This window comes from Anopheles coluzzii, chromosome 2 (assembly GCF_943734685.1).
Source record: "Anopheles coluzzii chromosome 2, AcolN3, whole genome shotgun sequence".
In the NCBI taxonomy this organism is placed as follows: Eukaryota; Metazoa; Arthropoda; class Insecta; order Diptera; family Culicidae; genus Anopheles; species Anopheles coluzzii.
Window position 1 is genome coordinate 23,886,686 of NC_064670.1, and position 23,548 is coordinate 23,910,233.

The window sequence follows — 23,548 nt, forward strand, 5'->3', positions numbered from 1 at the left end:
TTTTTGCTCCTTACATTGTACAAAAGTTTGCCGAACGAATGCATCCGTGTGTACTTATGCGTATGTGTACAAAAATTGCAACTATAAGCATGCTCAAACTTATAGTAAACTCTCAAAAATCGAGTTATAGCTTCTGCGTATCCAAACCTCTGCTCTGCTTCCATGCTACACACAGCGTAACCCCTCTTCTCCGCGGGCTGAAGTGATTCCTAGTTCTGAATAAGGTTTTTGCTCTCTCTCTCTCTCTCTCTCTTCATTTTCCAATCATTGTGTCGCATTCCTCTCATTATGGCATTAGCGAAGCAGCTTATGACGAAACGCTTCGAAACGAAAGTAGGTTGCCGGTGTGGCGCGGCTTTACATTTACACACTTGCACAAACTTCACATCAATTCAAAACGCCGCTACAACATCCAAAGAGAAGAAGCAAATGAATAGCTTTTCATCCCGTACAATGCAGCTTGCTGTATGTTGTGTTTCCGAACCCAGGAAGAAGTAGTTTTAGCCTTTGAATGCCACCAATTCTACAAGACTTTGTGCGACACACAGACACACACACACACACATAAGAAAGAAAGGGCCCATATAACAGTTTAAAAAACGAAAAGAGGTGTAAACTTCAACAATTGTACACGGTGTGGTGTGTTATTATAATATTATTACACACACACACAGCAGGAAGAGAGGGTAGCTGCTTAAAGTGCCGCTTGTGTTTATACGTGTTGCACAAAGCACAAACTACTGCTGTGTAAGCTTTACTGACCCACGAGCACGAAGAACGCCTTCGGCCGCCGCCGTGTGTTCGCTCTATCTTAAAAACAAAACAAGAAAAACCATTACCCCCGTTGTACTCTTGCAGGAACGAAGACAAAACCAACGATCCATCAACACCACTACACCACCAACACACGCACAGCAAAACCAAAAATTACCCCAAAAACGGGATGTTTTTGAATGCTTGTTGTGTGTGTGTCGGTGGTTGAGGGCGCGTTGTTGGTGCTGTTGTTGTTGTTGTTGTTGTTGAGCGGAAAGAAACGTGCTCTCTATTCCGGTTGATTGTTACTGTTAATTGCTATCCAAACGCAGTTGTGAAACGGAGCATCCTTATAATCCCTACTAACTTCATCGAGACCGATCGATCAATCGATCAGTCGATCGGATACTATACACAAACACACACGCACGTACTTGATGTGCGTGTAGTTCCAAATGTTCAAAAATCTATGTACAAATTTCGATCCTCAATTCCCGGATCCTACGTACCCCCCCTCCCTCCTCACCAACGTTCTTCTCTCCGTGGGGTTATGTTTTTTTGTGTGAGTGCGCGTACGCCCACAGAACAATTTAAAAACGAGTTCCATTAAAAACTACCAAAAAGATTTCTGCTCCGCCAGCGCTGGGCGGAGCGTACATCCTTCTCCAAACCACTCTATCTACAATCTCCAACACAGCGTGTTGCGCGCGTGTGTGTGTGTGGAAGGTGCTCGTTTGCGTTCGGTTTTTATAAAACCAAGCGAACAAATACGCTTCCGTGCAACATTGTGCCACCGCGCTTGTCTCGTTTGCCTTGTTTGCACACATTCCGTTGTCCAACATAATTTAGCACTGTAGGCCTTGGTGCCCGGGTGAAGTCATCATCATCATCAACCGGCCGGGGCACACATCACATCACAAGTGAAGGAACGCACCGTCGACGGGCAGCACGGTTTCAACGATGATGCTGCTGCTGCTGGTGCTGCTGGTGATGGTGTTGATGGCGCAGATGTCGATGCGATCGGAGCTGACGATCGTAGCGTTGCTGGGGAATCGAGGGCGGGTGTGGTTGCGGCGATTGTTGATAGAAATCCGTTTCCCATGATTGCTGCTGCTGCCGCTGCTGAGCAGTTTCGATCGGATGTGATCGTACCGCCGGATGGTCGTTATCGGCCCTTCCGCCACCAGAGTAGCCACCAGCGGCTATCGGACGCTGGTAAGCAAGGTCCGGATCTTCGCCCGGTGATTCCCTATCTTCACGCACGATGCTTCGCACATCCGCTCCATCATCGTCCTCGCAAATGCGCACCGCGTCCTCATCGTCCTCATCCTCGTCGTCGTCGTCATCGTACGCATCATCGACCGATGGGTGATAGCGGCCAGCCGGGCCCACCGCAACCGATGGCACCGGTTCACCTTCCACGGACATGGAACCGCCGCCACCGCCGCCGCCGCCGCTGCTGCTGCTGCTCCTGCTCCTACTGCCACCACCATTTGTGTTGGTGGGCGTGGTGGCGTTGGTGTTTGTGGTGTATCTTCCCGTGCACGCCGGAACAGCGACACTGTTGGCAACGGTGTACCGACTTCTCTACGTTTCGCGCTCCTTCTTTACCTTCAGCTCTTCGCCCAGAATGGTCGCAATTTCGCCCTGCATGAACGCCCACGGTATCGTCGAGTTGGCGAGCGGACACTTTTCCCCACTCGGACAATACACTTCCGCACCGGAGCCCTGTTGGTGTGTGTGTGTGTGTGTGTGTGTGTGTGTGTGTGTGTGTGTGTGCAGGAGCAGAAGAAAGAAAACAAATTTTAGTACACATTTCACAAACAGATTGTCCTTCCTCTCATAGTCTTCCTTTACCTGTCGCTTGATGCTCTCCCGGCTGCAGGGGAAGCAGAACTTGTGGTGTCCAACCGACGGACACTGCACGAAGTGCGTATCCTCGAGCCGCTCCTGGCACAGGGTGCACTTGAGCGTCGGGTTCGGGGCCGGTGCCGGGGGCGGTCCACCCGTGCCCGGTGGTGCATTGGTCGCTCCCGAGCCGGGCGGCGGCGGCGGGAGCCCACCGGGGCCTCCGGGCGGCCCTCCCGCTCCACCACTGCCCGGTGGTCCACCGTTACCGCTGCCGGGTGGTCCGGCGCTACCGGGCGGTGCGGGGCTTGCATTTGGACCGGCCGGGTTCGGACCGGGACCGGCACTGCCGCCACCGAGACCGGGAGGGACACCGTCCGGCGGTCCGCCCGGTTGCGATTGCGACTGGGACTGGGGCGGTGGTGGAGGTACTTGCTGGGACATTTGCTGACCGGGGCCGAGCGGACCCATCGGTACGGGCGGGGTGCCCGCGTTGCCTCCGTTCGGGCCGCCCGCGCTCCCACCGTTCGGTGTCGTCGATCCGCCGCTGCCCGGCAGGGACGAGTTCGGTTGCTGCGCTTCCGACGAGGTAACGGTCGTGCTGGACACGTGCCTAGAGCCGGAAGATCTTCGTCCACTGGAGGAGCCTACGGAGGGGGAGAGAGAGAGAGAAAATAAGGAACATTTTAGTATCTTCATTCTTCCATCATTCAACTAAAAGAAACAGGAAGTGACTACAAAGAATATAGGATAGATAATGGTGCCTACGAAGGTAAAGGTGTGCGTGTGCGTGTGTGTGTTTGTGCAGGAAGAAAACACCAGCCCAATTAATTCTACTGCTTCTATAAATAATTCCGTTCTACTGAATGAAGTTCTTCCAAATTCTCTCAAATTCTGGATTACAAGGGGGGAAATTGGGGGATGGAAATGTGCACATGCTACAAACTGCAACGAACTGGATTGACCGCCCAAACAGAACGCACAAACAACTAACAGAGCAAACAGACTTAAGCCGCAACCCCGGAACCGGAAGAAGGAAGGAGCGTTAGGATGAGAGCAAAGAAATAACCGGGAAAACAGCAACAACAACACCCAAAAACAACAAAAATCACAACTTAAAAACAAAACAAAACAAACAAAACCTACCGGAACTGTTCGGCGAGTGCTGTGAGCCACGGGAAGCTGTCCGCGGTGGCGGCGGACCCGGCGGGCTTGGCCCATTCCGGGGGCTGCCGGGCGGTAGGGTTTCGGTGATCGACATTAGGTTCGCCATCGGGCTTTGCAACGGCGCGACGGACGGGGCCGGTGGCGTGCCATCGCCGCCACTGCCGCCACCGCCAACCCCTCCGCCGCCGCCGCCGCCACCGCCACCCATCGATGCGGGCGCGATCGGTATCACGTTCGGATAGACTGAAAGAGAGACATAGAGAGAGAGAGAGACACACACATACACTCTGCGTTTTTACTAGGTTTGTTGAGAACCCCTGGAAAGGGGTTTCCCGCTTGTGTGCTCATATTGTGCTTATTTATATTTCTATATTTCTAAAAGTGCTCCTTTTGGCTTCTTGCGCCCTTTGCAGTCATCCTTAGCTCACAAGCGACTTTTGATGCGCAAGTTTTGAGTGCGCCAGGATCTAGGCGCTCGCAATCTTTTCCTTAACGTTAGGTCATTGCGTTATCAAGCGGTCCACCAGCAATCCGCTCCGCCTTTCCTCCACAGCCACAGGAACCTACTTTCCTGCTGCTACGTGATAAGGACAGGCTGCGAGCAAACAGAAACACAGAAACCCATGTCCTGTCCCACCGAACCGACCGAAACCGAGCAATCGGACTCACAGACATCGTGACCAGCGTGTCATGATTATCAAAAGAATGGGAAAGAATTGGAATTGTAACAACAACAAAAAAAAACACAGCACAACCAGCCAGCCAGCAGCTGATTTGTGCTCTCGTGCAAGTGTTGATAAGGGCAAGACACATCATGCACAGTTCCGGTGTAGTAAATCGGAGAGCATCTCACCAACACACACACACACGCACACACTGACTGACTGGACTGGTCAGAATCACAACAAACTGATTTCCACAGGCCAAGAGAGTTGTAAGCCCGTCAGGCCGTCTTATCAAACCGGGCTGCGAGTCACAAACCGCTCCACTTGCGTTCTTATCAGTGTTTTTGTGTGAAAGAAAAAGAGAGAGAGAGAAAGAGAAAGAGGGAGTGAGAGTGGTCACTTCCCCACCGTCATTCCCAGGTCATGATGATGCGTGCGAGGGCGCGTTGCATCATCGCGCACCACCCCGGGGGGACGACGATTGTGATAACTCTGCCCCAGCATTCTACAGCTGCCCCTTCCTTTCACGGGGAGCACGCGGACAGCGCTTGATCTTGAAGAAGACATTCGTACAGAGTGTGCTACTGATAACAGGAGCGGCCTGTACATGTCAACACACACACTGGCAGACGAGGATCATCATATGCAGGTCGTCGGTGTTGGCCCTGCCTGCCTGCCTGCCGGCACAGTTCCAAGCCGGCAAATGCTGATAAAAATGGCATCAGGCTGACTGGCACGGGGAGTTGAGGTGAAATGGAAAACAATATTATCACACACTACTACAACGAGGGTAGTTGGGAGGGGGGAGGGGGAGTATAGGACCCAAAACTGCGCCACCGCTTACATTCCGATCATTGGAATCACGCTCAACGCGGTAATCAGAGCTGGTGGTTGGTTTTTAAACAAGGAAAAACACACTCATGATACTGAAAGGCTGATATTGCACACACACACAGTGAAACCCGTAACTGGCTCGGACTGGCTTGGGTTGGAGACCGATAAGGGTCCATATTTTCACCCTTATCATGCACACATATACACTCTAAAATGCAGCACACCATACAGAGAGAGAGAACCTGATGTGGGGGGAGAGACAATTCCCTAACCCAGCACGACTGTTGCAATCGTACAGCGTGGACAATACCGAACCACACTGCACTTGATCGTCACTCGATCACGGGTGTTGCATGTTTGGATTAAGTTCACCTCTCAATTAGTTACCGCGAGGGGTGGTGCAAGAGACAGTGATTGATGATGAGCATCGAAACAATTAACTGTGTATTTCAGGGATTTAAGTGCACTAATTAGCCTTCGCTTTGGACGAGCATCTTCTTTTTACAATCTGAGAACATCTTGCAGAACGAGGAAACTTCCAGTTAATGAAACGGAATTTGAAACTAATGCAAATTAACAAAAGCTTGTTATTCCCAATACCTGCTTTTCGTATGACACGTATTTCTTTCGTGCCATATGTAATGATATAAAGCAATCTTTCCATTATTTTTAATGCATTTGGCTATAACAAAAAGTTAGTAACTGAACGCATTTTCTCGATTATTATTCTTAAGCTTAGAAGTCCATACTCTGTGACGAGTTCGTCCCTCAATTCGTAGGAAATATTCTATGATTGTTCAAGTGATTTAACGTCCAATTTGAAAAGCGGGTTTTAAACGCCTCCTTTGATTTGCTTTCTTTTTGTTTGAGCGTTTCTACATACACCGAGAAAGCAGGTGAAAGATGGCTGTGAGAGAATTGACAATCAGTTTCTCACGCCGGTGTGTGTAGAAGCTCTGAAAAGCGCCGAGATGAGACTTTTTAAATGATGTTGAAAAAAATCCATTTTAATCGCTAAAATGAACTCAAAAAAGTTTCTTTTACTTTTTAATAATATATCTGCGATTATTAGACGGCAAAAATGCAAACTATAATTGATCGATCGCTATAAACTGCCAATTCAATTTTTTCTCAGCTCCATCGTTCTTTGCATGCCGAGGAGATTTTTCTCACCGAAAATGCTGTCTGTCGCTGTCAAAGTATGCTGTCAGTTATTCTCTCAGCTGCTTTCTCAGTGTATGTAGAAACGCTCTTTGAGCAACGTGGATGTAGCTTGGTTCTAATTGACTCAACGCCGATCACAGAGAGATTCAACCTAGTGGTGTAGTTGTTAAGTGCAAAGCTGCATGAAATTGGCCGTCCAACGTTCAATTCTCGCACAGACCGACCTTTTTTCAGCTTCTTAGCGCCCCGATCTACTGCTAAATCTCTACTACTTGTGTTCCTCTCTACTTTTAAAATAAATTTGTTAAGCGATTGCCTGCAAAACGCACAACATTATAATTAAAATTAAAAAAAAAACAATGGAGGGAAAATGCAAATGCGAAAGGAAAAAACCATGCTTCTATTCAGCCAAACGGACAAAACCAAATGAGATGAGTTTTACATGAATTTTAAGCAAAAATAAGTCATCTCTTCTATTGTTGTAGGAATGATCCTTCCCTACCTACACACACCACATTATTCATGATGGCATTCTCATGGTTTTAGGCGTATGAGTGAAACGCTTAGCCAACTATACAACCGCGCACGGAGTAGTACGGTCATGGCCGCCTAATGCTTGTTTTCCCATCAGGTTGCGCGTGTTCAGTCACCTGGCGGGGGCGAATGCAACTCTTTCCGACCCACTCAAGGACGAGGAAAGAGGTAACAACGGTGGTTGGTAAGGTGAATCGATCCGTAACGGAACACACCACCCCACTGACACCACCGGGGGTGGCCCTCGGTACCGGACAACCAACAACCCCTCTTCCCGTTTCGTCACACACGAACGCCAACGGACAATGTTCTCGTTCGCCGGTGGTCACCGCTTGATGGCGCCACGCCAACACACAATACAGCGGGCCAGTAGTGTGTGTTTAGCTTTCCGGATGTTGTATAGACGATGGCTTGCTGCGTTTTTCCACCCAATGGGGATGAGAGTTCGTTGCGTGGTAGAAGAAGAGAGGTGGGCGCTTTTGTTGATTCGTTTTGTTCGAACCCCGGCAGCAGCAGCAGCAACAAAGTAGGCGACAAAAAGAAGCTTAGGCTCAAATGTAAATCGATTCTCACATGCACTTCACACCCCGTAGGGGGTTTAAAAAGCCATCAACAGACCCCGTTTGCTGGCGGTTCCCCTTCCTCTTCCCATCTTCTCTAGATGTACACCTTTGAAAAACTGTGAGAAGCAGTGTCCGTGCACACACACACACTCACACACACGCACCCATACGATCGCAAGGATGGAAGGATATTTTGCATCAGCTTGATAACCTAAAATTGGTTCAATTTTATTATTTGCAATTGAACCCTTCAATCACTACACACTATCAAATGTCGAGCAACATGGGGCACAATAGGGGAATTGGGGTTTATTTTTTACGTATATTTACCTCGGGGCATTACTGGGGCGTTCACAAAAATCCCCACATTTTGTTGTTTCTGGTCTGCAATAAAGAGAGAGAGAGAGATGGTAGGGATAGAGAAAGCTCGAAATAATCATTTATCAAAATTCGGTCAACCGGTTAGGAGGGTTTGTAAGTTATTGTTGTTCGTTTTCGATTGCCTTTCAACATCGAAAAGAACCGGGATTTGCTTATGCCAGTGAGGTTGGGTGGGGTGGGTGTATTATGATGCCGTACGGGACATCCGTATTGTGAGGTATAAAGTACTTCCACCAGAGTTGGGTTGGGTAAAATCCATAATACGGTATTAATATTCATTCAGATTAGTTCATTAAGGTCTACCTTTACACACACATACAAACACACACTCCAACTATATATGGTGCCCACTTGGTGAACCACTTACAAGGTCCCATCATATCACAAATCAGCTACAGGTCGGTGTGTGTTGATGTGCCCGTACCAAACGTGCTACTACCCCACAAACCAACTTTTACTCTAAAAATGGAATTTTCCACGCTACATCACACGCGCTAAAGGTTACACTACTGCTGCTTGGCGAAATGTTGCTTCCCTTCCTTCGTTTGGTTTGCTGCAGACGTTCAACGCAGACAACACGTGTGCCACCACACACAACATCATTTCCACGTCCTTAACCTTTGGTTCGCTCGGGTTCCTTTCCACCAGAACCAAGGCTTCTCTCGCATGACATTTGCGTGTCTGCGGGGTTCCTGGTTTTGCCCACTGGAAGGGGACGTTTTGACCGACTTTGCATTAGAATAACGATGGTGACCCCGCAGGTACGATAGAACACACACTCTTCGTAGGTTGCAGGAATAAATAAAAGAAAATGCCGTTACACTACGGATTTGCTTTGGGTTCTGTACTTGGTCTTGGGCGTGGAAACATTAATCATCAACCCCAATGTGTAGAGCAATGCCATGACCGTCACAAGTTGGGCAACGGCAGCCCGGAAGCCAGGTTAGGAAGACTTATGTGAACTTTTATGCTTGAAGGCTACGTTTTTGTATATATAGAGAAAAATTAATGGAAACCGCTAGTTCGCTAAATGGAAAATGGAGTCATCCGAAGTCATCCGGAGTCGTCTGGAGTCGTCTGGAGTCGTCCGTAGTTGTTCGGAGTCGTCCGGAGTCTTTCAGAGTCGTCCGGAGTCGTCCGGAGCCATTCGTAGTCATTCGGAGTAATCCAGAGTCGTAAGGAGTCATCTGGAGTCGTCTGGAGTCCGTAGTCCGAAGTCGGTTGGAGTAATCCAGAGTCGTAAGGAGTCATCTGGAGTCATCTGGAGTCGTCTGGAGTCGTCTGGAGTCTTCTGGAGTCGTCTGGAGTCGCCTGGGGTAGTCTGGAGTCGTCCGGAGTCGTCCAGAGTCTTTCAGAGTCGTCCGGAGTCGTCCGGAGTCGTCCGAAGTCGTCTGGAGTCATTCGTAGTCCTTTGGAGTAATCCAGAGTCGTAAGGAATCATCTGGAGTCGTCCGAAGTCGTCCGGAGTCGTCCGGAGTCGTCCGGAGTCGTCCGGAGTCGTCCGAAGTCGTCCGGAGTCGTCCGGAGTCGTCTGGAGTCATTCGTAACCGTTTGGAGTCATCCAGAGTCTTTCAGAGTCATTCGAAGTCGTTCGGAGTCATCCAGAGTCGTAAGGAGTCGTCCGGAGTCGTCTGAAGTCGTCTGAAGTCGTCCGAAGTCGTCCAGAGACATCCGGTGTTATCCAGAGTCGATAGGACTCACCCGGGTTCCGAAATTTTTGGAGTCATCTCAAGATTTTTGTCAACTTTTCCATCACTACCTCTGACAGTAAAGCTGTCCCGAAATTACCACACAAAGAAAATGCCCCCTCCCCCCTTTGTTTGCTTGATTAATTTCCACTACTGTCATCAATCTTGACCGGCTTGAAGGACACGGCGCTCAACACTTTCTCTACACCCCTCCTTAAGCGCAAAGGACCAATGGCGGCCATTTTGTGCAAAGAAAGTAACATTTTTGCCAAATAACTAACCACCCACCACCAAACAAAACAGCCCGCACGCAATAAAAAACTAACGCTTGCACTAAAGACACACAGAGACATCGAATACACTACCCCAGCCGGCCGCTGAAGGTCGAAAGCATCAACATCATCCCCTATCCTCCTTCTCGCGCTACTCTCCACACTTCCGGCCGGTTGTTGTTGTTGCTGTTCGACGCATCAATCATGAAGCGCGCCATTCTTCCGTACACAGGCATGAAATGAAAAGGAATCCGGCGCACGGTGTGTGGCACGCAAGGGAGGGAGCGAAGGAAGAGATAGCAAAACCAGAACAAATTTTTTGGATGCCACTCCAGCACGAAAAGTGGCCAAGGGAGGAGGAGTACGGAGCTGTTTGGCAGTAAAATTGAAGAAGAAAAATACCTCCAAGAGAAAGGTAGGATGAATGCCAGCCAGAGAAATAAATATGTGTGTATCTGTGTCGAGAGGAGAGAGAAAGAGAGAGAAAGAGAGAAAGAGACACGGCGAAGCTGTTTGATGGAGCCCGCTTTGTAAAACGGGAAGGGTGAATAAGACGGATGGATGGGTTTTACGGTTGCTGAACGTCTTTACATAATCGTAGAAAGCGAATCATCATCATCAACATCATCAGCATGTTATTTGTGAGTCGTAACGTGGAGTAATGCCGTGGAAAGGAAAACTGTAAGTGTGTGTGTGTGTGTGTGCAGTATACGATTATAGAAGCAAATAAACACTTTTGCTGTGAAGCAACCAACCAAACAAAAAAAGAACGCCAACTGATCCGGAAAGAGAAAAGCAGAGCAGCAGCACGATTGAAAGCCGGTTTGAAGAAGGTAAAATCATTACGATGACGGATGATGATGACGATGATGTTGGAGAATCCAGGAAGGGCAAAACAGCTCTCTCACACACACACACACACACACACACACACATAAACCGGTTTTCTGTATTACGGCTTCTTCTACGTACGTATTTTCCTCCAGGGAAGACGCCGTGGTTTTTTTTCGGCACCAGAATACGAAATTCAAACACAAATAAGAGGATATAAGATAAGATTACAGCGCGCGCAGAAGAAAAAGAAGATGAAACCTCTTTCTCCGGGTCGCGAAACGGCTGGGATTTTGTGTGCTACCTTTTCTTGTAGAACAACACACCACACCACCAGGTGACGACCAACACGGCCCAACAAAGGAAGCCGGCTTAGCAACAAGAAACACAGCGAAGAAGCAAGCTGCAGGAAGAAAATGCGCTTCATCTAAAAAGAATGCCCACAAACACGCACACACACACACACATAGAGAGAGCATAATGTACAGTTAGGAGGGCAACATAACTCACATAAGCACACAGACACACAGAAACGAGTAACAGCATAGGGGAAAAAACAGGGAGAGAGGAACAATAAATGGCCGCGCGGCCAGCCAGCTCGCCAGGTACGGAAAAGAAAGAGCAGGAAGGACGACGACGGACGCAGAGCACAAAGTAGGCGCAGAAAAGTAGGTTATTCTCGTGAGCGTTTCCTGCAGCTTTGTGAAATGCAGGAGAGAGAAAGAGAGAGAGACAGGGGAGGTTGTCGAAACGTGGCCCACCGCCGTCTTGGATGCCTTCTTGTACACACCTGGCCGTTAGTGGCGGACAAGAAGACAGAGGGAAGTGCATACAATGTCAAGCGAAGGAAATACACCCCTGGCTGTCTGTGTGCTGTCACCAAACACCGACGGAACTGTGTGTGTGTGTGTGTGTGTGTGTGTGTGTTACAAGGGTAAGAAGAAGCAGATCCTTTCTGCGCACGTCCAATGCCCTTCAAGAATGGGACAACCCACCACCATGGAGGAGCGGCGCTGGTGGTGAGTTCATCGATCGATAACGTGAAGGTGGTGTTGTATCGGTGGGTGTTGTGTTTGTGGCATAGAAGACGCCACATTATGCCGCCACCAATACACAGCCTTACGACAGTATCACATATCTATAGGGACATCACGGTAGTTTGAAAATGGAATCCTCCTCAACCCCTCGCCACACACACACACCCAGAGTTTCCCAGGGTTACGCGGTGGACAGTGAGCCCAAATGCGGCGCAAGCGATGATGGCACACATTCCATTCAGAACCATTTCCCCCCGCGTCTGTTCGTTGGTACACAACAGGCTCGTTAGCAACGGCTGGGTTGGGTGGCGGTCGTCGTCGCATGGACATGGACCAAACCAAAACGCCCTGAACAAATCAAACCATAGCCAAGCAGCACACCCCCCCCCCCCCCCGCCCCACCGTCCCCGGTCCATTTTATCGATCGATAAACTAAAATAAACGATTACATCGAATTCCTTTCTCGTGTTTCTTGCCCGAGCCGGCTGGTTTGTGTGTGTGTGTGTTCCTAAACTTGGCAATGATTAGCTTTTGCTTTCAATGCAATCGGCTGCCACCGTAGTAAATGTGGAGTGTAGAGAGTGATGGAAATAAAAACAACCGTATACGGAGCGCAGCCCCCGTCACACATTTTTCTTTTGACTGGCTTCCCTCGAATCTACTCATACCAGGAGCGTTTGCGGAGGTTTCAATGCGTTCGTTAAGCATTTTGACTAATAGGTGTTTTATTTCAATTCTTTGATGTATTCTATTCACACTACGAAACCCAACCCACACACACACATACGTACACGTTTTCTACCACACGTTTGAATTAGTTTCGTGATAGGCAAAGAAAAAGAACCCGAAAATCGAACCACGTTTACGCGCGATCGATTTTATGCTCTTTTGAAAGGGGATGACGCGCGTGATGATGATTCATCATCCAGTCGGTCGGTCGGTCGGTCGGTCGGTCGGTTGGCCAGCCCAACAAGCAAACAATTTATCATGCGCTTTGTTATGAGAAACATCCAAACCCACAGCTCCCAGAGCAGTAGAACTAAGAATATATACCCTGTTACCTATATATATATACCTTGGAGCTTTATTTAAACCTCGACGGGGAAATGGTGTCGGTCCGTTGCGTGTTTTTCAACTTTTAAAAACATACATAATTTACAATACATTACTTCTACGCCCCTGGTTTTTGCCAGTCTCTTGAGAGAGGTTGAATGAGAGACACGGGATTTGAATATAATTTTGGCATTGTGCCCCACTAGTATATATGATTCTGACTGACAAATGCATTACAAAGTAACAGTGTTTTAAGCAGATAGGGAAGGTAGGTAAAGACGAACATTATGGGTAATATGGACACTTGTCTGAAATACATTAGTATACAAAAGTACAAATACAAAAGTAATTATTGAATAGTTTAGCAATGTAGCATCCAAACTGATGATATCTCCAAAGGTATTTGCGAATATTTTTGGCTTGATATCTTCAAAGTTAGTTAAATTTATGAACAAAACAAGTGTTCAATCGTGTGGTGCACACAGTGGATCTAATTTGACTACTTTGAGTTTTACTAAATGAATGAGTTGTCGTGATTATTAAGCATCCTGGAACTCAGGTGAGCAAGACGAACACTCTGCCGTAGGGGCACCGATTTTGTTTAAATTTATTTTACTGTTTCAATTGATGATGAACAGATGGCATCAAATACCTTAACTAAGCATAGTCGAAAGACAAACCATCCAGCATTGCACGAAATCCAATATCTTGCCGTGACTTGGACATCTTTAATCAACAAACAGAAAAGGCATCGCTAAGGCAATGTAGGAATAGATGAGAGATTCTCTCGGGTTACAAAGACAAAAAAGTTGAATTTTCAAAGAATCAAACATGTTGCGGTCGCGGACTTTCCGCGGAATAACTTCCGAAAGGGAAGTTCTAAACTGTTCGTCTATAAGCTGTTATGTGCCCGATATGTCAATAATGCTTTAGATTCTGCATTCTACGAGGTGTTAGAAGTGGCACATATAATTAACTAAAATTAATAATTGAATGAACCGTCGTTGCAATTGGCCAAGCATTTTTATGATGTATGTGGACCAGGAGGACGTGGAAAGCAATAGGATTTGTTAAAATACTGTAAACCTCATCAATTTCCAACATTTTCTGATAAAAGAAGAGTGTAAGATACAATATGCACACTTCCAATGTCGCTGAATTTATATAAATCCCTAGATTTTTACATTTTCCTTAATGTATCCGTCTTTACCTACCGTCTCCTAAGTGTATTATATATTTCCTTTTTTTGTGCTTAAGTCCAATAAGATATAATACTGGAAATTTAGTTGGCAACAAACATTCCCCTCCTCGTGGTAAGTGATGAAAAGTAGTAGTTCAAACAAACATTACATTACACACTACCAAAACATCCAAGTTTTTTTATGTTTGAAATGGGAAATCGTTGTCTATTTTTGCCGTCGGTGTTGCGCTGATCGATCATGCACACACACACCCAAAAACGTTGTGCGTGATGAGATGGGAGGCATGTCCCCGACAACAACTCCACCAGCAACACAGAGTTACGCGTTAGTAGCGTAAATAGAGTTGTCCGTCCCACTGGTGCGTGTTTTCCCGGTTTAGGTTCAGACGGCCTCCTAGGACATCAAATGGGAAAACGAAACACGCAACGTTTCGTTTTTCTTGCTCCACACGGGAACCATTCACGGGCGCACACACACACACACACACACACGCGGAGACAGCTATAGCTGATGGAAAACTACCGTTGCGAAGGGGTGGATGAGGGGGTGCGCCAGGAATTGAAAACGTTACCGCACACACACACACACAACCGACAAACCAAATCCGACGAGTTGGCGGCGACGGCGGCGGCGTTTGTAAAGCACACCCGCGTGTCTCACTCTCTCTCTCTCTCTCTCACTCTCTCTCTCTCTCACACTCTCTCTCTCTCCTCTCCACCGTACGCCCCACATCCAAGGCGGCGACGATGGCTTCGGCTGTTCGCCAAACTGAAAATGGGAGGCCATGGTGGATTCCTTGCCAACCACTCTCTCTCTCTCTCTCTCTCTCTCTCTCTCTCTCTCTCTCTCTCTCTCTCTCTCTCTCTCTCTCTCTTTCTCCCCCATCACTCTTGCTTTCTCCTCCTGTCCCCGGCCAGAAAAACTTGCACTAAACGACGTTGTAGCTGCCTTCGTCATCGGTGTTGTGTTTGCTTTCCTTCTCGTGTCCGCTTCTTCCTTCACCTAGCCACTAGCCCCCCCTTCAGTTCCCGCGTTCAACGAAATCTCTTGCCAAGACCACCCCCAGACGTGACAGCGAAAACCGTCGTCGTCGTCACCACGAAAGGAAAACGGCCACGGTCAGCCAGGAGGCCACCGACCTCTCCTCCCTGCTACATTCCACACCATTCCACCACCACGCCCAGACAAGTGGACAGAAAGGGAGAGATAGAGAGTGTGTGTGTTGCGTTTTACATTACTGCTTCACCGTCCCATCCACCTCCCAAGCGCTCAAAACACGCAGCACGCGATGTTTTAGTAGCAAACTGTTAGTAAATCAGTACATTTGTATGTGTGTGTGTGTGTTTATATAGGGGGGGGGGGGGGGGGGGGGGGTGAGAGCAACCCACCAAACAGTGTGCGCTGTGTAGTAAAAATCCTCCATTCCGTGCGCCTTTTCCCACCTTCCCCACTCGGATACACATCCATCAACAAGTCTAGCTGCCGTCGTCGTCGGCTAGACGTTGAAGCAGAGCGTACACCTTTTCTCGTGTGGCCCACAGCCCGCTGACTGACTGACTGACTGACTGGCGATGATGATGATGATGGTGATGATGTAATCCATAAACTTGAACCATGGTTGGTTTCGAGGGCCTTTGGCCAATGAACGAAACCACACACCGCACAGTTACACGAGACGCACGCGCCACCACTACCGAACACAGCAATGCTCGCGCGGCTGGACCTCCGAGACACGAGACTGCGCTGAGACAAAGTGAAAGGGCGTACAGTACGATTGTACGCGAGCAGTCGCCCCAATTCCCTTTCCCCCACCACCACTTGGACAGTCCAGCACGAAGAAAGAGGGAATTTGAGATTTGAGGGAAAGCGCAAGACACGCGGCGTGCCATTTAATAAACGGACCATTTTATCAATGCGCCCGTCGCCGTGGCCGAGGATCGAGAAAAGGGAAATAAATTCCTCATTCCCGCAATCCTTCACACACATCCACCCGCATCCAGATGAGATGGGGACAGAGGTTCTTTCTGACTGAAACTGGTTCCTCTTGCAAGCGGGCTCATCTAACCGGGCGCAACACCGGAGTGATGGTACCGTGTACCATTGGACAACACATGCAACACGCAAACACAAACACAAACACAAACACAAACACACACACACACACACACACACACACACACACACACACACACACACACACACACACACACACACACACACACACACACACACACACACACACACACACACACACACACACACACACACACACACACACACACACACACACACACACACACACACACACACACACACACACACACACACACACACACACACACACACACACACACACACACACACACACACACACACACACACACACACACACACACACACACATGGACACAAATTCTTTCCTTGTTCCACCAGCGACGGCGGCAAAAAGTGCATCGAACCATTTGTTGCACACAACAACAACAGCAACAACATAGCTTAAATCCAGTTTCCAGTTTGAATCCGCATCAGCATAACACAGCACACACACACACGTAGGGCGCGGTAAAACTGGTTTGAATTAGGCCAACCGGTGCAAGTCCAGCGCGGCGACCGGTAGTGGTAACTGCAGCCAGCCCCCAGTGTCGTCCACAGCCAGCCGGTAGAAATAATCCATAATAAAACGCAAAAAACACACACACACACACACTGAGCATGGGAAGAATAAGGCCATTGATGATAAATGTTTGCACTGTGTGGTGAATTTTAAATATTTTGCACACCACACAATATATTTTGCAGCACAACGCCACACTCAAGACGGCAGAAGATGAACAACAGCAGAACAGCTTCAGCACAGTATCAGCAACAAAAGTGTAAAAATCATTTTTAAATGTATCTTCTCGCACGATAATACCACATTGTATCATATCTGCTGTGATGAATGAAGGCTTAAAAAAGAAAAATTTATTTTTACACGTTTTTGTATTGAGCACGCCAAACAAATCCTTTACAGAGACACTACCAAAAAGTTTAATTTTTGGGAAAGATTTTAATTTTCTCTTTGCTAAAAAAGGAAAGAAACCTGTTCCGTATCCGAAGCTGTTTCGGAATGTGGCAAAAAACCCCTACACGAAGAAGAACATACACACACACACAGGCGCAAGAATTACCCCCACCCAGCAACAACATAGCGGTAAAACGGCCCATGATGATGACGGCTTCGTGCAGCAGAGTAAGGGACAAATATCTTTTTTCGCAAATCCGGTTTTCGTTTTCGCAGTCTGAGCGATGTCGGTAGCTGGATGGACCTTTCTAAAATACCGTCTGATGGGACTCATGTGGGGAGGACGGTTCTCGCTGACCATCAAATCCATCCATCTCCATTAAAAACCACATTCATTCTCGCGCGTTCATTTCTGCTCACTACACAATCAACCATTACACCCTCCAGCAGACAACGAAAATCACAGAGACAACAGAGCGCAGCATGAGCATGTTGATTGAGCGTGGTTTCTAGTGCTGGGAGCTCGGAATCGGACCTACCCGGTTCAATTCCGATTTGACTCTGAATTCCGGAGTTACTTGACTGAAAACCGGAGATGACTCTGGAGCAGGTTCCGGAATCAGACTCGGCTCCGGAATCGGAATTGTCCTGGGAATTACAATTTGCTCCGGTAACGGTATCAGAATTGACTCTAGAATTGGAATTAGCTCCAGAATTCGTTCTTGAGTTCAAATAAGAAATTTCTGATGCAAAATCAGTCCGGGAATGTCCTACAAAATGGATCGTTCACAATTAAATTTTGCATCTTTGCGGCAATATCAATACAAAGCATCATTGGATCCAAAAGCCTATGCTTAAGGAGATGCCAAAACCGACTCCGATTTCGAAGCCGATTCAGATTTCGGAGTCAATTCCGACTCTTAGCCGATTTCGATTCCGGTACCGTTTCCGATTCCAAAAATGATTATGATTCCGGAGTCAATTCCGGAGCCGATTCCTATTCTGGAGCCTATTCCGATACCAAATCCGGAACCAATTCCGATTCCGGAACCGATACCAAATCCGGAACCGATTTCGATTCCGGAACCGATACCAAATCCGGAACCGATTTCGATTCCGGAACCGATACCAAATCCGGTACCGATTCTGATTCCGGAGCCGATTCCTATTATGGAGCCTATTCCGATACCAAATCCGAAACCGATTCCGATTCCGGGACCGATTATGATTCCGGTGCCAATTCCTATTCTGAAGCCTTATCCGATACCAATTCCGGAGTCGATTCTGGACCTACTATCCGGAATCTAATCCAGAAAATTTCGGAGCTATCCGGAAACGATTCCGACGAAAACTTCATTTTTCCCATCACTAGTGGTTTCCTTCTGCCCTGAGAGATGGGTCGGAAAAAGGTAGAATGGCGCACAGAGGAAGCAAAAAAAAACACACACACAAAACCATAGCAACAACAGCGCTAGGCATTTGAATCAGCAATCAAACCATTCAGGGGGAGAATAAATAATGATTTACTTTTAATGTAGTACCGCCCGCTCACGCACACAACTGGCGAGAGGGGTGTAATCGTAAGTCCACACTCATACACCGAAAGGAAAGAATGTTTGTCCCAGGTGTGTGTTGCGACTCCCGTCGGCCGCATTAGTAGGCCGGCCCACCCTACCAGAGCGACCGAGTCGCGACCCGCGGTTACCATGTAATCATCATCATCCCCGCCATCCTGATCGTTGGCTAGGCTGATCAACAGAACACTCATGCAGGAGTGGGAAGCAAAAGATTGCTTCATTCTCCTCCCGAACCGGCGCGGCTCAGTTTCTCGCGCTCCAATCAATCAGCCGACGGTCTTCTGACTCATCTTGAAGCATGATAGCGTTGTACCTTTTTTCGTCAGTGTGTGTATTTTTGGCTGACATCACACCGCATCCTATACCGTTCGCAACAGGGTAGCTGTTTTTTGCGCCTATTTGTCCTTGGTTAAATCAGACAAATAAGCCTTCCATTGCTTTTTTCTTGAAGGCCTACCCACGGTGGCAATGGTAAAAAACGTGGGCAAATAAACTAATGGTTTCTACTTCATAAAAAGTGTAAACCAATATGGCAAATGTCTTGGTAATGTGACAATAATCATAAGAAACCATAAAAATTCACTCCCTTTTTGGGTACAGTTCCCCGACTCCTTTAACTACGGTTTGCTAAAGATTACCTTTAAAGCCTATTTTTAAATAAATAAAAATACAAGCTTCTTCGCCAAACTCACTCCTCTGGCGGTACCTGTGATACCTGAAGGAGATAATCAAAAGAAGGACCGTTTGTTTTTTATCCTTAGACAAGGAGCAACGACATACAGTTTCGGAGGAAATTGGTTTCCCTCTTGCCCCTGTCGTCACTCACTAATCTATAGTGGGAAACAGGGGAAAACACACACACACACACACAAGGTTGTGTCAGCTGATTGACGCGCCACTCTGAGTAACCCTAGCTGAGGCTGTGTGGGCTGGCTGTAACAGCTGCGACGAGAAGGACGGCAAAAGCAACACACCACATGTGGCAGACAAGGAAGGGGCCCGGGAAGATAGAGGGAATTGATCTCTGTTTCACCATCCTTTGGCGTCCCGTTGGCCGACGACAAAACACGGTAAAAACCGTTAGAGGGTCTACCCTCAAAAACAGCACCCGCGGTCGGTCCCGTCCCTCCATGGTGGTGGTGGTGACGGGTATGGCCGTTGCACGTGCTCGTCCTTGAACTTCGCCGGAGCAGGGCTCTAGCCACTGTGGAAAGAGGGCCGGTGTGGTGGCGGTGACTGATGGCGGAAGTCGGTGGCTGCTACTGATGTATGAGAGGGAGGGGGTTTGCATCATCACACATTTTGTAACACACCCTGTGACTGTTGTAACTGTGTTGAGGTGTTTGCGTGTGCGTGTGTGCCTGTCCAAAAGCAACATCGTCAACACCCAAACAAACAGCAAACCCAATACGCTTTCTCTCTTTCTCTCTCTCTCTCGCTGTTGACAATTAATGAGCAATTTTAATAGTAATAATGGTGACGGAAATTGCACATCGCTTTATTAAAACCTTGAATCATCCCATTACACAGTTAAAACTGGTTGATGGTATGAAACAGTTACACGTGTCCCGATGGGCGATCCGTGAAACGCGTACGGATGCATACAATTAATTTCGAGATTATTTGAGCCGTGCAGAGGAAATACGAAAGAGATAATCGAAGCCGCCAAAAGGGAGAACAAAAAAGGTTGCCTAACTGTCTATAATTGCTTGAGAATTGCCAATGGTAATATATATTGCTTACTTAAAAAAAAACAGAGAAAACAAATAATGCAATAAAAAGACACCAATATTGGGATATATCACTACCCCGTAGGAAAATTTACCGCTAAGTAATAAATGAAAAAAAGTCTTAAAAAAGCCCGTTTGTGGAATGACACCCGTTTCAGAACATGCTAACCCTCCTGTTCTTTTTACACGTGTTGAGGCAAATTTCTATTCGGGTAAAGAACTGCTAATACCGACTACCCATAACCATCTCTAACTGTAAAAAAAATCCCTTTTTTATCCTCAAAACCAAAAACAAATAAAAGGTCGTTTTTTACAACGTTACTCAGAGGAATATAAAAAAAGGGATTCAGCAAGGAGCTTCTACCACCTTTCCATCACCACGTTTACACACTTTTCGCACCAAAACACACACCACTTCACTCACAAAAATCCTACCTTTTCCTCAAGCGCACACACAAAAACATATAACAAACACATTCACACAACACACACACACCTGGGTGAGGAAAATAATGATTGCTTGGTACCGAAAAGAGGGATTTTCTTTACAGGAAACGTTATTCAAACCTCTGAAACCCTAACGGCGAGCAAATTGCGTCTTAGTTCTACACACAAACACCACTATACATTCACATCACCGTAAGTGTAAAAAAGGACTCAATCTTAGCAACGGGGAAGCAGGAAAGCATCTAAGCAGGCACGGGAGTTGTGTGGGATATGTCGGGATGGTCCCGCAGAAAGGAGATGGCTCCAAGCAGGCTGTGCTGCCCCATCCCCCAAAGACACACCCTGAACAGAAAACACTTACCAAGCGGCTTGAATGTATCGAACGACCCGGTCCGCAACGGGTGCTTATCCTTGTACGTTGGCTGACGGTCCGGCACGAACGGGACGGCCGGTAGCGATTCGCCCCGCGTCAGCGGTGGCCGCTGAATGGCCACGGTCGGATCGTCCCCGGCACCGCGCTTCGCACTGCCCGTCGGGCCCTCCATCTGATGGTCGTCGTCGTCCGGCGGCGGGCGCTTCAGATTGACGGACAGGGCCGGCGGTACCTGCTGCCGGCCGGCACCGTGCGGTGCCATGTGGTGCGGCGGCATGTGCTGCTGCATCCGGGCGCCCGCCCGCACGCTCGCAATGTCGTGCGGATCGTGCTTGGGCGCGAAATCGACCAGCGTCGACCCGTTCGGCCCGGTCCGGACGGAGTAGTGATGGGGACCGGCGGCCGTCGGCACGGACCGGTGTGACAGTTCGCCGTTCTCGTGGCCCCGCTTGCCGCTGCTGCTGCCAGCGCCAACGCCAACGCCGCCGCTGCCACCGCCCGCCCCGCCACCGCTGGCGGCCGAATGGATGCGCTTCATCTGGCGGGCCGTGTCCAGCACGAGCTCGATCCGGTCGGCCCCCTCGTAGTTGACGCACCCGCGGCACACCGCCTCGGAAAAGTCGTGTATCATGGCCCACGGCATCCGGGGCAGATCGCACAGGTAGCAGTGTTGCCTCTTTGCCTGCACCGACATATTGTGACGGAGTTTAACGCTGTGCGTGTAATGTTTGATTTTTCCAAAAACTGCCCAACGCTTCCGCCTCTCTTCTTCTCTGTCTGCGCGACACTATTTCCTTCCCCACGGGGAAACTCGCTTGTACTTTTCCAGCAACCAACCAACAAACAAACGACACTTTTCCTCTTCGCTTTTCAACCGACTCCGGCAGCACTGACCCTCACAACGACTTATTCAAAAAGGCTCGCCCAGCCGGAGGGAAAATCGCACCGTTTTGGAGCGTTGGCGAGCTCACGAGAACCTGTTTTTGGCCTGCGGTGTCATCGTTTATATCATCCCGTCGGTAACTTCGCTTGCCGTCGCACGAAAACTATCCATCGCTGGAGGAGTTTTGGGAACAATTTCCTATTTCTCTGTTTTTCACGCCACCGTATTTACCCGCTTCTAACTTACACGTTTACTTCGTGTTGACTTTCTTCCCAGTTGCCGTCGGTAGTTGGACATTTAAACGCACACGCATACAACGACACTTTGCTTTCGTAGATGAAATGCATCAATAAATTGAGGTGTAAAAACGGGTTTTAACTTGTTTTAGTTAAATTAAAAAACACCACCAAACACTTTCATTATTTGTTTTCCCAATTTTGATAGGACGCTCAATTTGCCGACGGGACAATTGAATTTCCGCTTCTGTTTGATCGTACCAAAATGCAAACTTTCTCGTTCGTATAAAATGCTTGTTTTCCTTTGTTTTTAGCTTCACTTTTCACAGCATAAACAAAAAAGCTTAAACTTCTTCAATTTAACTTTAACCACCGAAAAACGCCACACAGCAATCGAGCCGACGGTAAGGGCTACCTTTTTGTTTTGGCACAGCTTGTGAGACTGTACAATTTACACCTTTAATTTTTTTTACTTTCTTTCAATCGCGGTTTTGATTTTTCGCACCTTTAAATTGCCTCCTTGCGCGATCCGTTATTGAAAATTCAACCACACCACCACTCTGCTTCTCGCTCGCTCATACACACTTCACACACACATACAGGCTGCCGCAAAATCCACCGAATAACTGTACTTTACAATTTCTCATGCAGAAATTAACGCACTTTTAGCAAAAAAAAATAACGCCCTCACGTCCGTGAGTGTTGAACGGTGAGACAAACTTCCGTGCTGCCCGAATTTCAGGCAACCTTCTTTCACCTGGAGCGCGGATTGGAGTGCAGATTGAAAACTCTTCTTGGTAAAATTCACCGTTGTGACACGAGCAGCAAGCGAAACGACGTTGTGCCGCGACCGACGTACACAAACAAATGCCGTCCATTTTGGCCAACTACCATTTTACCGCCGCCGACTGGGACGGCGAGCGAAACGGCTAGCTAAGAGGGCGCTGCCCGCGCGTGCGAGAGCGAGACACCCGATGCAACGGTAAAGTGTGTTCACCAACACAAACGCACACGCGCACACCGATACACTGCAGTGTTCGTTTTGCGCGCTGCTTCGCAGTGGTGGTGGTCGTTGTTGTTTTACTCTTCGCGGGTGCTGACACAATCTCGCTTATGTGCTGACGGCTGCATGGGAACGTGATTGCGGTGTGTGGTGGAGGGTGAGGTGAGTATGGATGGTTGGTGAGGAGGAGGAGGAGGAGGTGCGGTGAAAAGTGGTGAGATAATCGAAAGCATTGGCCGTCACCGACGGCGCAGCCAAGCCCGGCCAACTCCGCTTCACTCCGCCCCCCCACCCCACTTGCGT

At 48.2% G+C, this 23,548-nt stretch overlaps 1 protein-coding gene across 4 annotated transcripts; it reads right to left on the reverse strand.

The window, feature by feature from the left end:
* Window positions 1–991: 991 nt before the first annotated feature.
* Window positions 992–23,124, reverse strand: LOC120961020 (interferon regulatory factor 2-binding protein-like B). Of its 4 annotated transcripts, XM_040384573.2 has the most exons (5): window positions 21,112–23,124; window positions 7,859–7,912; window positions 3,748–4,011; window positions 2,611–3,248; window positions 992–2,481 (listed from the first exon to the last, which is right to left on the reverse strand). In XM_040384573.2, the coding sequence occupies exons 1-5, from the start codon at window positions 21,815–21,817 to the stop codon at window positions 2,341–2,343; spliced, it is 1,803 nt and encodes a 600-aa protein (XP_040240507.2). In that variant the 5' UTR covers window positions 21,818–23,124; the 3' UTR covers window positions 992–2,340. The 4 variants fall into 4 exon arrangements, with proteins under 4 accessions (XP_040240507.2, XP_040240508.2, XP_040240509.2 ...); XM_040384574.2 differs by lacking the exon at window positions 7,859–7,912; XM_040384575.2 differs by lacking the exon at window positions 3,748–4,011 and having other exon boundaries at window positions 21,112–23,123.
* Between the last annotated feature and the right edge of the window lie 424 nt (window positions 23,125–23,548).

Bases quoted from the DNA above. Each gene is read 5' to 3' on its own strand.
- LOC120961020 (XM_040384573.2), bottom strand. From the start codon at position 21,817: ATGTCGGTGCAGGCAAAGAGGCAACACTGCTACCTGTGCGATCTGCCC. The intron at 4,012-7,858 runs GTAAATATACGT...TCTCTCTTTCAG, and splicing joins CGCCCCAGTAATGCCCCGAG to TCTATCCGAACGTGATACCG. The intron at 3,249-3,747 runs GTAGGTTTTGTT...CCCCCTCCGTAG, and splicing joins GCACTCGCCGAACAGTTCCG to GCTCCTCCAGTGGACGAAGA.